The 18,356-nt window shown below is 44.6% G+C and overlaps 1 protein-coding gene across 1 annotated transcript in view; it reads left to right on the forward strand.

Annotated features, from left to right (window-relative positions):
* The window catches only part of LOC146194395 (glucose dehydrogenase [FAD, quinone]-like), a 75,163-nt gene that overhangs the window by 13,637 nt on the left and 43,170 nt on the right, over positions 1–18,356 (forward strand). Inside the window, exon 2 of the mRNA XM_084596049.1 lies at positions 14,030–14,232. Coding sequence (XP_084452175.1) covers positions 14,030–14,232 — 203 coding nt within the window. The remainder of the gene's footprint in view (positions 1–14,029; positions 14,233–18,356) is intronic.

The raw sequence follows: 18,356 nt of genomic DNA on the forward strand, positions 1-18,356 counted from the left end.
GCCAAGTGTGTACGCCAGCTGCGAAGCGCTCGCGTGCCAATTAGGCAGGGGCTTAATCTTGTTCTTTTAATGCGTAGCATTCTTTGGCCCATGCGCGCCGTGCACGGAATGTAGGTAGACAATGTGTCCGCAGTTACATTGTAGGTTATGTCGAGCATAATAGCCGAATTTTGAATACCAGCAACTGATATATCGTCCTGCTTATCTCGAGTATAATTCCACTAGACTAATTATGGCTCTCAGTGAATTGCCGTTAATTATTTCTGATAAAGTCAGTATCGCTGGGCAGCTTATGTTTACTGTAATGGCAGTGGAATAATTGCGATTATTATCATTTTTCGCAATTTTTTTATTTTCAGTAGAAATTTAACTTTGTGCTATAGCATCGAATCATGTGCCATTGAATAGCCTTTCATCTTATACCAGGCAAAAAGACAGGACACAGAGAAGAGAAGCAAACAGGCTATGACGACATCATATGTTTTGTTAAAGGTGTGAATGAGTCGAATCTACAATGAGACGCTAAACCAAGCAACAACCATGTAAAACCTTATGTGCTCATAACATCCTTGAAGTATCATCCATGTTTCATTATTCTATTGGCATCCTCGTATTTAAATTCATGAATGGGTCACTTCCCATCTCAATAATTAATAGTACCCAGCTCCCGAGACATAGCTTCACTCGGTTTTCATGCCAAAATAATATTTTACTGCCAAAACCCAGAACTAATTACGGCAAATCCACAGTTAATTTCTCTGGCTCATTTCTGTGGAATTCATTACCATTCAGAATTAAGCAATCATCTAATATTCATGCCTTCAAGCGTAATTTTCGTACTTTTCTGCTATCGGGCTCAAAAAATTAAAAAAAAAATTTAATTGATAAAAATACTTATGCCACATACAATTGTTTTCCACTGCTTTGCATTTATATAACATGTTCTCAATTTATATTCTGTTTATATTACGCTATCATGTATTTCTGCGTGTTCCACATTTATATTATATAACAGTTACAGTTTTCATCCGCTGTTGTTTGCACTTAATTATTTTTGTTTTGTATACTTGTAACAGGAGGTCCCCTGTGCAGCCATTGGCTTTGGGACCTCCTCCTGTACTTACCAATATTTGTATTCATTCGTTGCATTGAACCAATAAATTCAGATTCTAGCTAGGCTCGTGTAACTCGGTCAAAAAAGGATCGCAGAAGCGAAACAGTAGCACTTAATACTTGCGCAGCCACAGGCCGTAATGATTCTAAAGAGCCCCCGGCATTTTAATTAAGCAAGTTACCCCTAGGGCAGGTGCTTTCTTTTATTCTTTTTCTTTTTTAACGCGTTCCCTGTAATACCGGAGTGAGTCCTGTGCCGCATCTCGCGTCCCATGCGCAGCTCAGTGATGTGTAGCCATTACACGATACCTGCATCACTTCGGAGCACACTGCTATAATAAACTTAGCAACATGCACAGTGTTTAAAACATTATATGCTCATTTCCTCAGTTGAACGTGTCGTATTTTCGTGACTGGTATAGTGTGATGTTACGAAACATATAATGTCTACAGTAAGAATCTAAATTCTATAAGGATGCCATTAAACAGCCATAGATGAAACTAAAGCTTTAAGCGATGTACTACAATTCGGTGTGCAGTGCACATGAACTACAAGTAAGCGTTACCACAGACAACCGTTCTAGGCCCCGCCCCTTTTTACTCCGTGGACCGAATGTAGCCGGGGAATTAAGCACTGCTGCTACAGCTCACTTCGCAGGAGCAACTGCATAACGGGCGCAGAAAAAAGCGGCTCAGTTCATTTGTAATAATTTCTCCTGCGTCTCAGAAAGCGAGCTCATAAAGTAATCCAGTTTGCCGGAATAACACGATCTAACCAGGTTTCCCGCTGAAATTTTTGTATTGGTTTGTAAACGGACATATGTTAACCTATTTTATACAATCACGTTTGCTTCTTGATATCCCACCATGAACGAATCATCAAATAAAAATAATACCATTCCATGTAAAAAGGAGTTATTCTCTTTTTCACAGGGTTGCAATTTAATGGAATGCCTACACAATTATAAAAGTAGCTGAAGCCTTCTTGGCATCATAAGCACCCTTCTTTATTTACCCTTAACGGCCCTAGGTTTAGGGCAGTAGATAAGAGAGAGGGGGGGGGGGGGGAGGAAGCAGCAGCGACATAGTACCGTGGACAGTAACATCAATTAGAAATACAATGTATACATGTTCCACAGGGTAAATGTACACAAAGAGAGTACATGTTACAAAAATGATTAAAGAAAATAAAACAACCAACTGAATTCATTGGTATATTTTGCAAACTAGTTTCCACTCGTTTCTTAATTTTTATTCGCTGCCTTGTGCTGTGGAAGATGCTTCTTTTTATTTTCAATATAACCAAATTACTTTTTGTTTGCAGTGCCTTGTTTTCTGATATTACTTTTATTTCATTTATTGCATCCTTAAGGGCCCGAGGGCATTACATAAGGAGGGGCTACAGTTGGGGTAAATACAATCTTGATGAAGGCAGGCACAATTAACACAAACACTACAAATTGTAAAAGGCAGGAAAAATAAAATAAATAAAGAGCATCAAGGTATCCTTGGGATCATGCAGAAAAGCAACAAATGCACGTGCGGCGGCAAGTAAAGTTGAAAGCCAATGAATGATTGATGGTAACACAGATGAAATCCTTACACATCTTGAAAATGACTAGCGAGGTTTGTGCAAAATGATTTGCGATCGTCGCATGTAACTATGTCGTTAGGTAGGGCATTCCAGACAGTAATCGCGTTGGGGAAAAAAGAACTTTTCATAGCTGAAGCTCCGCTCCTGATACCTGCTATGGGGAGGCTGTGGCTTAGGCGATTGGACGTTCTGAGTGGTGGTTGCAGCAAAGGGTGTCTGGAAGCAGGGTGGTAAAAGAACTGTGCAGTAGCAAAGACGGGAGATGATGCGGCGCGACTTTAGAGTGGGCAGGGAGATAGAGCGTTTAAGTGCAGTAATGCTGATTTCTTTGGAGTATTCAAAAGTGATGAAGCTGGTTGCACGATTTTGGATGGCTTCGAGTTCGGCGGTGAGGTAGGCTTGAGATGGGTGCCAGATTGATGATACAAATTCTAGCTTGGGACGGACGAAAGTTTGATAAGCCAGTTTTTTCACTTCCGGGGATGCTGATTTGAGGTTTTGCCGTAAATAACCTAGAACACATGAGGCATCAGAGCATATTGTTCGGACGTGATTGACCCAAGATAACGAAGATGAGAGATGTAATCCAAGTTACTTGTAGGATGATGTTTCGGCAACCAGGGTAGCGTTGATGGTGTATGAATGCTGAATTACTGTTCGTTTGCGAGAGAACGACAAGAGTTGGCATTTGTCGAGGTTCAAAGGCATGAGCGAAGTGTCACACCATGTGGCTACTGCATCAATGTCTTTTTGTAGTAGGTGGCTATCGGTGAGGTGACGAATGGGACTGTAGATGACACAGTCGTCCGCAAATAGTCTTAGTTTATTATCTATATTAGCTGGGAGATCATTGATGTAAATGAGGAAGAGTAGCGGGGATAAGCCGGCGCCCTGGCGGACACCTGATGTAACGTCAGAAAGGGATGAGCGGTAGCCATTGCTTGATGTGAATTGTCTGCGTCCAAGAAGGAACTGATTGATCCAGGTTATTATGTTATCAGGGATACCTAGAGAGGGAAGTTTTGCGAGCAAGTATGAGTGCGGAACACGGTCGAAGGCCTTGGAGAAATCTAAAAATATGGCGTCAATTTGAAAGTTTTCGTCCATAAAGTGAAGGATGTCATGATTGAATTCAGCCAGTTGAGTTTCGCAGAAGTAGTGTTTTAGAAAACCGTGTTGATGGGGATAAAAGAAGTTTATGGAATCAAGGTGGCTCAATAGGCTGGATGATATAACATGTTCAAGTGATTTGGAAGGGATGCTGGTTAAAGAAATAGGGCGGTAGTTGGAAGGATTTGTGCGGTCACCTTTTTTGAAGACCGGGACAATTTCTGCTATTTCCCAGTCGTCAGGGACGTCTCCGGATTCTAATGATTGGGCAAATATCAAATGCAGTATCTGGCATGATACTGCACAGGTGTTTTTTAGTACTTTACTGTTGATCTGGTCGCAACCAGCCGATGAAGAAGTCTTGAGTGAACTGATTAGATTAGCTATGCCTTCCGGAGTGACTGTAATTTGGGGCATGGCTACTGTTGAGATGGCTGGAAAAGGATTTGGACTGCCAGCTGCTGGGGAGAACACTGAACAGAAATAGTCATTTAAGATTGTCGCGCTCTTATCACTGTCTATTCAATTCTATTGGATCGTGTTTTAGGGGAGAGAATGCGCCAAAATTTACTGGGGTTTGTTAAAAGGATTGAATGTAAATTGGAGGAAAAAAACCTTTTCCTTGGCGGAGGTCAATTTTTCGTTATATATTTTTGCGCACTGATGATACCGTTTCCATGCTTCGGGATGCTTATGCAAGTTAGCTGTTCGATACAGTCGTTTTTTCCTATTAAGAAGCCTTTTTTCCTTAAGTTCTCTATTGAACCATTCGTTGTTAGAATCGGATTTTACAATGAAGGACGGAATGTGCATGTTTTTCGGGTTAGCATAGTGGTCTTAAAATATTCCCAGTTGGCATTGACCGTGTGAGAATGATAAAAATTCTGGAAAGAGCTGTAGAATTCTAATAGTGCACGGTTGATAGCGTCAAAATTAGCCCTTTTTTGTAGTCGGTTATTACCTTTTGCATTGGGGATCGTTTTTTAATGGGTAATGAGAGGCGGATGTGAAGTAAGTTATGTTCGATAACGCTTGGTAACGTGGTTATACCTTTTACGTCGTCGGGGGAAGCAGTAAGGAGTAGGTCGAGAATGTTGTTTCCTCTTTTTGGCTTGTGGTGACTTGTCCAGGTTAAAGTCAAGTGTTAGGTGGAGGAAATGTTTTATGTCGGTGGAAGGTGTCCTATTAAGCACTGAGAGTAGGGGCCAGCTAATGTTCGGGAAGTTGAAATCGCCAAATAAATATATGGGGGAGTTTGAAAAATTATTTCTGATACTGGTTAAAGAGCAATACAGAGCATCACAGAATGTTGAATCGCTATCCGGTGGCCTGTAGCAAATGCCAAGAACAATTTTTCTAGCCCTGTCGTTCAAGCTTGCCCACGTGAGTTCAAGAGTGTCGTCGCTATTAATGTGAGATGATGATAGGGTGTTCTTGATAGCTATGAGGACGCCCCCACCTTTCTTGTTTTTCCTGTCATGCCGGTATATAGTGTAGTTAAGATTAGGCGAAAAAAATTCGGAATCTCTGATATCTGCGTTCAGCCAAGTTTCTGTTAATAGCACAGCATCAGCATCAACATCCGTTATGAAACTTTCAAGCTGCTCATGTTTTGGGATTACGCTTCGGATGTTCGTGAACGCGATATTTAGGTCAAGGCATGGCGAAGGGCGCCGGATGGTGAGAGAAGATAGTACCTGCTTTTTGGAGCGTCATGTTTTGCTTTCAGAAATGCTTGCGGATGAAGGTTCTGCGCTTCTTCGCGTGCTGGTTGCCGAGTTGGTGTTTTCTATTACGCTTTCACTGCCGGGGTCTTAAATATAGCATTTATTGCCTACGTAAAGGTTGTCGAAAGCCAGTTTAAAGGCACATTTCCGTGGGCGAATGAACTGAAGCAGTTTGGATCGTGCCTGCCGGGTTGGAAATTCAAAATCTTCTCTTATTGCGTAGCTGGTCCCTTAAGTTTCCGCCCACAGGACAGAATGCTTTCTTTGGTCTTAAACTGCATGAATTTTACAATTATGGGGCGCTTTCTGTCATTGCAGTAATTCCCAATGCGGTGGGCACGTTCAATGCTGTTTTGGTCAAGATGAAAGTCGAGGTGATCGGCACAAAGTGCCACAATTTTGTTTTCTGATTCAGACCATGATTCTGTGCTTGTGTCATCGAGGCCTAAAAAAAGCAAGTTGTTACGGTGCATTCGATTTTTTTTTGTATCAATGCTGGCAGCTTTTAGGACTGCTATTTCTCGTTGAATGTGGTTTGTTTCGCTGGGGGGTGTATCGATGTTGGGTATTGACTCTGATGACTCTAATTGGGCTATACGATTACTTAAGGACTGTATTTCTTTTTCCTGTGAAGCTTGAGTGGCGTTGAGGTAATCTATTTCAGCACGCAGTGCTCAAGACTTTCTTCTAGCCGCTGCACGCGCGTTTCAACGGGGCCAGGGTTCAGTTCAACATCGCCTGATATCAACAGCAGCAGTTGCGACAAGTAGTTGAATGCTAGCACATCAATTAATACGCGAAAAGCACTACGCCACTCAAAGTCGTAGGGGCACTTGGTTCTTGGTTTTATTTGCAGTCCGCTCAAATTTTCTTCATCTGCAAATAAATAATAAGTGAAAACGCGTAATTTACACTTGGCAGACGACGATAATCACATGGGTTTATTTCCTGTATTACATTCTGTTAGTGATTATCACCTTTTGTGCACAATACACGGCAAATAGATATAAATAACCCCCTTCCAGTAATTAAAAATGAAGGTAAGGCTTAGGCTCATAACTCCTCTTAGGTACTGTAGACACTCATGAGGGAGAACTGAGCTGGGGAATGCTCGTAAGTATGCATGTTTCTGAGCGGAAAGAAAAGCGACCTCCGCTACCAAAGGTACGGTCGCCGCTTGCAGCGCAACAGAGTAAACTCCCTTCATAATTAACGTATTTTTTTCGTCCCGCATTAGCAAAGTAGCACGTAGTGTGTAATGCATTTATCACGCAGCCTGCACGTGACCAACAGGTACCGTCTTTGCCAAACGTAACCAGGCTGCGTGTTCCTCTGCTCAGTCGGGTAGTAGAGAGTTCGTACCCCTTTTTAAGCTTTAAATCTGAGCAAACTAAAGACGAGCTCCTGTTCTTAACGAGTTGTGATCCTCTGGGAATCCATGCTGGCTTTAGAATACAAGCGAGAAGCAAAACATGCGGCCTTGTTACTTTTGGCAAAGACGTAGGTGACCAACTAGGCCTAAAGAAAGTGTATTTTGAAAATATTTGTCAACGTGGTCACTAGTGCCAACGGAATTCAATTTGTCTCATATTTCTCTGAAATGAGAGACATTGCTAAAATAAACTGAAGCCCTTCGTAATTAATAACTCAATTACTTCCGCTGGCCAATCGCTGCACAAACAAGAAAGATTGCACAAATCGATGGAAAAGCAGGCGTTAGGTCAAATTAAGTGTTAGAACGAATGCACATTTCAGCACTCGTTCTTCGGCCATGAAGATGAGCTTTGTGCTTATATAAGTAGGTCGATCACTAATCCAGTAGACAAAGATTGGATTCGGGAGGCAGTGACAGCGTTTCGATGAAGGCTGCTCGTGTAATGTCGATGCGCACCATAAAGCCCCCCAGGTGGCCGACATTAGACGCAGCCCTCCATTGTCTCTCTAGTGTACGTCGCTTCGGGATGTTATATCCCAGAAACCGTTTACAATTTTTTGCTTTCGTTTTATCGTTTCGTTGTGTCTTGCCCTAGTGTTTTGGGTTCCGCATTACTACATGCCATCAGCTCAATGTTCGTCCAACTTTAACTGTCTCTCGGGGGCCACTATGGATATTCTATGATGTGGTATGGACAGATTCTGGATGCAATTCCTTCCGATTCAGAAATGACCAGGCGGGTGCTAACAGTCCAGTCGGACGTGACCTCGACGCCGTGTGCGTAGCTGCTTCCTGTAGCTATTCGATGCGGCGTGGAGGGCACTTGATATTGTCCGTTTGCAGCCTCGCGTGGCGTGCGATGATCAGTCGAGGATGACGGGTGTAAACAAAGGCCTCCGCCGCGTGCAAGGCGCAGCAGATTGTCCGGATGGGGTTGCAGAGTGAACGTCTCACCGTAAACGTCCTTGAGCGGACGCGGCCCAGGGATAAAATTGTAGTGCCGATACTGGCTTGCTTCATGAACGAATGCCGGACTATCAGCGGTGCAACTGTCCATTTCGAACTAACGAAGGCGAGAATGCTTTGTTTACATAGATATGTGCAGCCAATGGACGAGGTGTTTATTAATTTATTGATACTGCGGAGTCGCTTGACTGCTAGCAGGGGTGGGCACAAAATGGCACAAAAATTCAAAACTATACAAAGATAACTACAAACACAGAGATGTGATATCCTTATTCACATGTTACGTTTTACACATACATATGACGGCATAATGAGCAACATATATACGTATGAATTTTAACGGACACCTGCGGCCGAAAACCTTCCTTTACAGAGCTGGGGATCAAAGGAAGAAAAACCACGTGACGAAACGTGAAAACAAATGTCAAATAAGTTCTTTGTTTTCCTACTGGAAACTTTTGATATGCTTCTAAGAAGCAGGTATATCCAATGTTCTAACCGATATTCGTCTAATTGATCCAACATTTCCTATTTCAAGCCCCGTGCAAAGCCAGGTTACACTTTGCTGCAAGCTATGAGAAAGTACGTGCGCAAGAATTTGCAATGCGCATTAGGCTGAGCCCCTGGAGTGAAGTATCGCTGTCTTTCAGTGCCAGCGACTTTCGCTGAGTTCCTTACTGCGCCCAAATAGCACGAACTCGAGCACATTTGAGTGGCATTCACTGAAAAGCAACACAGATCAAGGGGGTGTCCTCTTATATGCGGTGCGGCGAATCTTAAGCAAGAAGTAATGTTATAACTTGTGCTAATTATTAAAAACAAAGCAATTAAGCAGCCATTGATGTCCAGAAGCTCTAGTGGACCCAAGAACCATCAAGTTTGAACTTATGGGCGTTTGTGTACAGGTCGTTATCCACTTACATATGGGTAGAGAATTGGACGAGTTGTTAAGGATTCTTGTTGTTTCGGCAACGCTAGGACAAGGACAGATGCGAAGGAAGAGAGAAGAAGTACTCACTATCAACTGGCGAAATGTATTGGAGTACGAAGTATACAGAAACATGAATAAAGACCAAAATCAAACATATACCTTTCTCCAGCTGTGGACGACACGGCTGAGAAAATGCGGTACGCTCAAGTACAGGTGCACACGTAATCCTTTGCTAGCTGATATGGGCTGAAACTTGGAGGCTAAATAAGAGGGTTCTACTTAAGTTGAGGACAACGCAGAGGGCTATGAAACGAAAAATGGTACGGGTAACATTAAGAGATAGAAAGCGTGTAGAGCGGGTCAGAGATATAACTCAAGTTACCGACATTCTAGTGAAAATTAAGAAGAAATGGGCGTGGGCAGGGCATGTAGTGCAAGGAGAGGATAACCGATGGTCGCTTAGGGTAACAAACTGGATTCCAAGGGAAAGAAAGCGTAGCAGGGGGCGGCAGAAATTTAGGTGGGCGGATGAGATTAAGAAATTCGCAGGGGTCAAGTGGATGCATGGAGCTAGCACAAAACCGGGTTAATTGGAGAAATATGGCAGAGGCCTTCGCCCTGCATTGAAGGCCGATGGTGATGATGATGATGGAATGAACAGTCCTTTCTCTAGTGTTCTGCAAGTTCTTAAGCGGAGGCTTTGCTAGCCTCGTCGAGCTACGCTCTCCAGCGATGAGAATTTCACTTCAGATGTGGCACGAGGAGACGGCGACGTGCTTTTTTTTTGCGAAGTTTTTTATGCCTCGATCGGGGCATAAAAGGAGCGTTATGACGGATGAAGGGTGTGGTCAAATGAATGCAAAAAGGTTAGCTGATGGAATGAAATCGAGGAGTGAACGATGATGCGATCCCAGCTTCCAAACGGCATATGACTGCGGATTATGGGGGAAAGGCCAGCTGCCACCAGGTGCCGGATCCGCGTCGGCTTCAACGCTGGACATTCTCACAGCAGGTGATGGATGTCAGCTTCTATATTTCTAGACTTGCAAACTGGGAACCCAGGGTGTGGCTATAAATACCGAAATTGTGGCCACTTTCGGATCACTGCTGGTGTTAGGGCCACCCCAACTCTAATCCTCCGAAGCGCCACCTCCTCTGCACGGGTTAGACCGTGGGGGAGGCTCGCCGTACACGGAGGTATAAAAGCGCGTGTACGGCGCCGGAGATGCTCCTTTCTTGCTAACAGCAGGGTAGCGTTGTCCAATTTTATGAAGTTTGGTGATGTCGAGGTCGAGGGCGAAAGGCGAGTTGCAGAATCCGCGTGGCTTTGAGCACTTAAAAGGTCACGCGGAGTCCATTCAATACGAATTAGATGGGGTATGCGAGCCGCTAGACTGTATATTTTTGCAGATTTCCGGGCTGCTTCTAACGCATCTAAGTAGCTTTGTCACCTGGAGGGCATCAGTACTTATGATAATACGGGCCGTGGGAAGCATGGGAATGGCGGTCACAGAGCGAAGCGCCTCTTGCACTGCAAGCAATTCCGCAGAAAAAGAATATGGAGGTTCCGGTAACTGAAATGTTCATGTCTTGTTTAGTGAAGCCTTGCTAGGACAGTAAACTGCTGTTATCACTTCGCAGGCGTGAATGCTTGCGTCCACGTAAATTATAATGGGACAATGTGGCAAGCGGGCGTCCTGTTCCATGATTCGGTCGCGGAGTGACGACGCCGTTTCTTGTGTTCTCGGTCGTCGTAAATCAGTTGGCTTGTTATCGCTATGCTGTACAAAGCGCCAATGAAGAAGAACTGGCAGTGGCGGTAGTAGTAGTGAATGTGTCGAAGCATAAGCCCTCAGAGCGCACGTTGCGTGAGAGAGTGTGGCCTTAAGCCTGCGTGCATCACGTCGTTGCTGCACTAGTTCGTCTAATGTCTTTAGCTGTGCGTTTTCTTGGATTGCCATGATTGGTGCAATGCGAGGAAGGCAGGTGATGACCCTCATTGCCTCTCGATTTATCGTCTCAAGTTAATCCCATTGTGTCATTCTCAAATGCTGAAATTGGGCTTGATAAACAAGACGCGGTTGCACAACTGCCCGCACCAACTGTCTTGCAACATCTGAGCGAGCGCCGCCCGTTTTTGGAGCAATGCGTCTAATCAGACCCAAAGTATATAAAGCCTGTTTTTTAGCGCCAGACAGCCATGAAGTTCCAGTTCCTGACTCATGAATTGTTAAGGCCAATATTCTTGCTGTTGAACTTTCCTGAAGTGGGGTTCCGGACAGAAGTAGACGAATAGGTGTTGCCGATAGTTTATGGCGGCCCCAGCGGTTGGCGACTGATATGAAGGTAGTTTTACTGGCGGAAAGTTCAAGCCCAATGGAAGATGCATATGTACACGTAATGCCTAAAGCTAATTGCAGGGCAGAGGATTGAATCATTAGGTCGTTGTGCATGCTCTACACCGTGATGTCATCTGCGTATATTAAAAAAGTTTGCAGCGGAAATTTCATGTAACCGCCATGCAAGAGAGATAAACGCAATATTAAATAAGGTTGGTGATAACACAGATCCCAGGGGTACGCCGAAAAAAGGGACAAATAATCATAGCGCCGCGCCACTGAGGTGTATTGCAAATTGTCTACCTTCAATGAAAGATTTTACAAACTTGCTTACTCTTAAGTGGTAAGTGGAGCATGTCAATTGAATCCAGAATGGCAGCATGACTGATATTATCATAAGCCTTTTCTACATCCATGTCGAGGACGGTGCGTACATTGTGGGTGCGGGAGGATTATATTACTGAAGGCTTGGCCAAGACAGCCAATCCGTCTTCTGTGCCTATAGATGGTCCGAATCTAATTTGGGCCGGGTGGTAGAAACCGTGATGTTCAAGCCACCACGAGATTCGTGTAGCGAGAATTTTCTCGGCAAACTTGCAAATTGTTGGCGTTAAGGTAATAGATTGAAAGTTGCTTAGGTCTGTTGGTGTTTTCGCTGGCTTTGGAATAGGGATCACATAAGCTGATTTCCAACTGTTCGGTAAATCGCGCTCTAGCCATACCTTGTTAATGGTGTCAAGGAGTTGAGGCAGTGCCTTACCACTGAGGTTGTTATAAACATCTTACGTAATGGAGTCCGGACCGGGCGCTGTCTTTCGGTTGGCTTCATCTATCAGTTCAGTTCAGTCGTTAAGTCGTGTCCGACTCTTCGTGACCCTATGGAACATGTCACGCCACGCTTTCCGGTCTCTCACTATGTTCTTATAGCTGCAATTAATTCGGGCATGGAAAATGGGCGCGCGATTCCCTCGATGTCGGCAGCAAATGGCAGCTTATCGACATGGGCTGGCATGCCCCACAAGGAAGTTCTTTTAACTGGTGCAGGCAACACGTCTTAATTGGGGAAAAACTTGCGGGCTGTTTGCCTTGCAAAATCATCCGAAGACACGTTTGCTGCAAGGTATGCTGTGGCCGCTGCATCAAGACGATGACAACCGTGCTCCCTGGCATGGAAGGTTAGGCAAAGATAAACACTCGATGAATGTATGGAGAACTCATATCGCACCACATATGCCATAGTCGTCGTGAGAGATCACGCTCAGAATTTCGAGCCCTAGCAGTAATGTAATTGAATCTTGTACGTGCTTGCGCAGACGCTGGGTCTCTATGCAGTCAATTCCGCTTGTCGACGAGCAGCCCACTAGTTGAGCTGAGGCACATCCGGTGTTGGTCGACCAACATCCACCCAGGTAATGGTTGTAGCCTCATTTGTGCGCTTTTTATGCGGTCTAGAAGCGATGGTGTCGACTGCACAGAATGAGTTTGAAGAATGGCGCGAAAATTGTCCCAATGGAAAAATGAACACTTGCGGCGTAATCGTCGGGCCTGTAATGGATAGAGACCGATGACGATAGGATGAGGGTCACTCCCCCAGGAGTCCGGCTCTGAGTGCCACGAGGGAGTGCCGGGTCCTGACCAGCACGTAAAATCTGGAGCGTATGTTCCACTGCGAGTATGAAGCACAGTCCTCGTTGGTGTATGTGGATGGTTCAGGAGAATAAACAATTCATCCGTAAAGGCGTCCCGCACTCGCCTGCTGCGAGGAGTTAAGGTGGGGTATCCCGAGTTCGGGTGAGGTGCATTGAAGTCACCACCAAATAAATCTGGACATAGCGGGTATTGTTGCCTAAGATTCAGTAACCATCCCAGGTTTATGCGGGGGGAAGAGCCACGGCCAGGTCTGACACAGACTGACACAACTACAACAGTTGCCTTACTAAGTTTGACTGCCACTGCAACTACCTCCTGATATGGGGTACACCAGTGTTGCTTCGCTTGCTCTTCTGTTTCGCACACCTGCTTCTTCTTCTTCTTCTTCTTCGCACACCTGGAAAACTTCATTAGTATACGTATCTGCACAAATATACATCATTCAGGTAGGCGCGCTAAACTTTAACATAAAGGCGACTCACTTATATACAATATACAACAAATATACAACATTGCTGACGTAATGCCACACAGCCTTCCAATCTTGATAACAGCGCTGCGACAGGACACAGGGAACAAGCAGAGACGAACGGACCCTTGTTCCCTGTCTCCTGTTGCAGCGCTGGTGAAAGTGATGAAGCTGAACCACTTCAGCTTCATCACTTGGAAGGCTCACATATCCATGTTAGCCTTCCAATCCCCTGCCTCTCCTTTCCTTCCATAGTGGTACCACAACTGCCCCACTGGCTCATCTCCTTGGACCCCCTCCTCCTTCCGCCTTTCTACATTAAAAATGCTCTAGGTATATATTTGTGTCGGCTAGACCCGACTGTGGTGTCTTTGAGGTTCCACAGGCAGCCATGGAGAAGTCACGCGCTCGAACTGTGCAGTGTTTCGGCGTTTCCTTGACGTTTGCAGACAGCAATGGGGGAGTTAAACAGCAAACCGTGTCTGACGGTGCTTAAGCAAGCTTAGCAACACAGCATAACCAATCATAACAAAGCTTTCACTTGCATATCAGGGAATTTTTTATTGATGCTATCTGCATTTTTGATATTCCCTCCACCCTCTAGTGTGCTGCGCACTTTGAAGTTAAAATAAGAAAAACGTGAGGAAAAAACTGCTAAGTCACTACATGCTACCTTCCTGGGCGGTGATTTGCAGTGGGTGGCGGATCGGCGGGTTCAGTACTGGCCAATCGGCTCTCCAAGGACCCATCGACGAGGGTACTTCTGCTGGAGGCTGGCGGCCTGGAGGACACAGTGACTGACGTGCCGTTCTTCACCACCGTGAGCCAGCACTCGGAAATCGACTGGGCCTTCTACACTGAGACGCAGGAGAACTGCGCCTTTGCCACTGTCAAACAGGTGCGCGTCAGTTGTTTTGCTTACCAATGTAAATTTTAAAAAATCAAACAGGTTGATTTTATGCAACTTTGCCATACCTGTGCGGAATCCCGCACGCACCACATGTGCCGGGATAACTTTTCTGTGTGTCTCTTCTTGACAGACAAGTTCCGGTTTGGCTCAGGATGCACTCGAAGTTCATTAGTTGATGAGTTGTAAACCTTTGCCGCATTTCTGGTTCAGGTTCCTTTCGCGCAGTTAAGCATAATTCAGAGCGCTACTCAGAGCGAACAAATCTTGAAGTCTCACATGCATAAACTGCACAGAAATGGAGCTGGAGCGTCACGGCGCCTGTGTTTTCGCGCTGTATTTCATGTATAGCTGTAAAATGCTCTGTAAGCGTGAAAAGGCTTCTAACGCCTAACTACGCGATTGCATACGTTGATGCCAACGGTCCTACTGGCGAATAAAACGCGCTTTGTTGTTTACGGAGCTACGCAGCTACTGCAAGAACAGCCACAGGACATGAGAAATGACTCATCACCGCCAACCAAGAATCATGTTGCTTCTTGTTTTTGACGTCTCTCTGATTGGCTAAGCTGTTTTGTGAGATCATATCTACCTGTCCTCGCGCGGGTAATTCAAATTCAGTTCTATATAGCGACTACTAGGTGACGAAATAAACGTTTTGCAACCCAATTCTACGCGAGAGTCTAGCCGACAGTCCGTTAAGTTTGGCAGAGAGCAGTGGAGCATATATATATGACTAACAAATTACTAACCATGGCCTCTTGTAGTGCTCTCACTAACAAAAATGGCAAAAAAAAAACATCGAAGCAGATTGCAGCCAGTCGGGTACTCTTGTTTAGTAGCCGAGGCTCAGGACCTCTGAGCCACCGCGGCGGGTGCTTTCGTTTGTTATAACCTTGTTCGACTAAATGTAAATAACCGTCATTACAATGGCGCTACATTTACTGCTGAAACTGCAGCATACAAAGGCTATAGCCACAGAAAGTTTGTATCAGTAAGTATCGCGTAAAAAAGAGTAATTACATCGAGTTAAAATAAGTAAGATGAATAACAAATAGCTCTGGTATTTTTTTTTTCTCGAAGCCTGTGAGAAACATCTGGGCGACACTTGAGCTAAGTGTGTGACGCGGCAGTTCTAACGGCTCCTCTTTTCCGGCTCCCATTCCAGATCGCCAATCGTGCACACACGATTTTCAACTCGCTTAATCGCTAATCCCTTAATATGTCTGTTCTATTTAGCACAGAGGCCTGATCTATTCCGTAATGCGAAATACCGCTTAACATAGATTAAAAGGCCAGCTTTAACAGATGCTTACCAACGTGTCTGCGTGACATTCACACTGAAGTCTTTCATAATCGTTCACAATCTTTAATCAGCCATTTTTCCGCCATTTAGAAAATTAATACCAGGAGAAGAACAAAGAGCGGCTGCGAGAACCTTGACGAGGTTCTTGCCTGCTTTTAACTTGGCTGCGCGGAGGTTATATGCACGCAAATAATACACGGTATTTTAAAAAAAATGTCACATTCTTCAATCTGTGAATATCGTTCTCCATAAAATATTATTTCAGTCTCGATCAATGTGTTTCTTTTCCAGGCTATTTAGCGGATACGACATAAGCTATGTCAACCTGTTAAACCGATGTTCAACAGAAAAGCAGCTCCCCCATTTCTCTTTTTTTCAATGAGGACGGTAGTTGTAATGTTCCTTTTTGAAGTTGCACATGTGAATGAAATACTCATTGCTGGGTATTGAACTTTATGTTTACTTTATAAACATTTGAAAACGCATACTTGCCTAACAGAAACAAAATTCAGTAATTGAGATAAATCCAGCGCGTGAGCATCGAAAGGTGTATTTGCATAATGGCCAAATGCTTTTTTTTCTGCAATACATGTCATTTAAATGTTTATCACTGCTGATAACTAGTGACAACTGATCACTAATGGCTGTTGTGTCGTTAATATAAAGATTGAATAAGACCAACCCCAGTATACTGTGCTGGCAAAGTCTGGCTTTCATAGGAACGAAAGCTGAATTTCACATATTTTAAGGCTGAACCCCTTTATTCGTAGTATATTTTTTATCAATTCAAGAGGAATCGCACGAAATTCATAAGAGGTAGCATGCTTGTGTTGGTGCCGAAGAGTCCCGGGTTCGATTCCGTAACTCCTGAAAACTCTATCACGTCTCGTAGTCTGGTGACGACGGAGAACCCGCCGACCAATCAGTGCTTTGCAAATAACCTGCGAACTGGCTTCTGCCAGAGGCATGCTGGGGAAGTTTTCGCTCCCGGCGACGTGAACTACTTAGTACAACGACGCCGTGTCTTCCACTGTGGCTTAATGTGGCCGTGTTGCAAGATGACTGCGCTGAAGTGATTTTAAAAAAGGCGGTATGCTTGGGAAGTCTGTGAAGTTGCAGAAGGTAAAAGAAGGAAATAAGCTCAGAGATCGTATCTGTCAACGGTATTCTTGTAATGATTGATGCCGGAGAGATTTTTAAGTCGTAAAGGGGTTCAAATCTAAAGAAAGACGCATACAACGAGGAAATTACTCGGCGGAACACATCGACAGTGACGTCAAGTGGCTGCTTTCCTCAATCCGTTTCGCGCTCACCGCAGGAACCAGCGCGAGAAGCAAATCCCCTATTAACATTCGCGACACCCACAAAACAGTATAGCTAGAAGGCCGCTTTATAAGTCGTTCTCCAAAATGTAATGCCTTTGTTTTCTTAAGGAAGTATATTATTTTGCCATCTGTATGGCTGCAACCTTTACGTGTGTCGGTTGTTTCCCTTATGTGAAGTGTCCACCTGAAGTTCAGCCTCTCAAGGACAGAAGATCATGCGTGTTTTGGCGCCTTAGGGGAGCGGTTTGCGTTGGTTCTCGCAGCGTCCCAATGTTTTGACCGCGATAATGTCAGGCAACAAATAATCTGCTACTTCCTGTTGGGCTATTGTCCTGCAGATTAGAACCGAGAATAATGTCTTTTATGCATAGTGTGGCACTCAGGGAACATTTGGAAAGCTGCTTGTGCTCGGCCACTGCCAAGTGCTTACGCTATACTCGTGATTATGTGTCCAGTAATGCTGGGCAATTTTCCCCGCTGATGAGAGCGAAGAATATTGCCCTGTTGAGGGCCTTTACATTTTATGAGCGGTATTAGCGAGAATGGAGGGGTGAGTAGTGGTCACATTTACCCCACCCACTGTAACATTAGTTATTCCTTTCACCGGGAAGAATAAACTCATGTGCCCTTGCATCTGCAACGACCAGGTCTCTCATCCTGCGTAAGCCGTGGATGGTCCATAAGGTACACCGCAGCTATTGCTCTGGCCAGTTCGCTTTGTTTACAAGAACCGCTGAATGAGAAACTTCCCGAGTTGCAGAAAATGCGTCACCTTCACTCTCGGCACTCAGACGGGAGCAGAAATCCCTTGCCTCCACTTTTCTGACTGCTCTTATATTTGAGGTACGAAGAGCACCGACGTTTAGGAAACTAACACAATGACCAGTTCACCCCAGTAACCTAAATCCGGTTATAAACGCACCCCGGACATCAAAGTAGACAGAACAAACCCTGGTGGAACAATGCCCTTTCTTTTCGCAAGTGTGTGTTCCATTTAGCCGATTGGTTTCGCGGAAACAGTGTACAAAAAAGTGGTCTGTCAATGAGATCAAGTTGACTCACCAGGTCATCAGAAGAGAAGTTTTGCTGTCATGAGAGGCCTCAGGACGGGGAGGAAGCAGGCGCTATAGAAAGCGGTTAATATCATTTCTTCAATGCTGCATAAAGCTGAATACTGCGATAACTTGGTATTAGTTCAAACATGCCTTTATCACCGCAGCAAAACAGGACACATGCCTTCGCACCGTTAATGCATTAGCAGATGCACCGAGGCTGATGGGGAAGCATCAGTGTGAGAATGAGAAATGTTATGTCGACTACACCAAGTACAGTGATAATGCTGTTTTATTACAGTCCACCTGCTAACCGGCCGAAGTAATAATCCTGGGGACATGTTGAATACCTGTCGATAAATATGCCAGATATGCTAAGAACCACTGCACGGAAGAAAAAACAATATAAAAATTCCTAAAAGAAGGTCGCAA

Source organism: Amblyomma maculatum, chromosome 3 (assembly GCF_055883805.1).
Source record: "Amblyomma maculatum isolate TAMU_Amacu chromosome 3, ASM5588380v1, whole genome shotgun sequence".
In the NCBI taxonomy this organism is placed as follows: Eukaryota; Metazoa; Arthropoda; class Arachnida; order Ixodida; family Ixodidae; genus Amblyomma; species Amblyomma maculatum.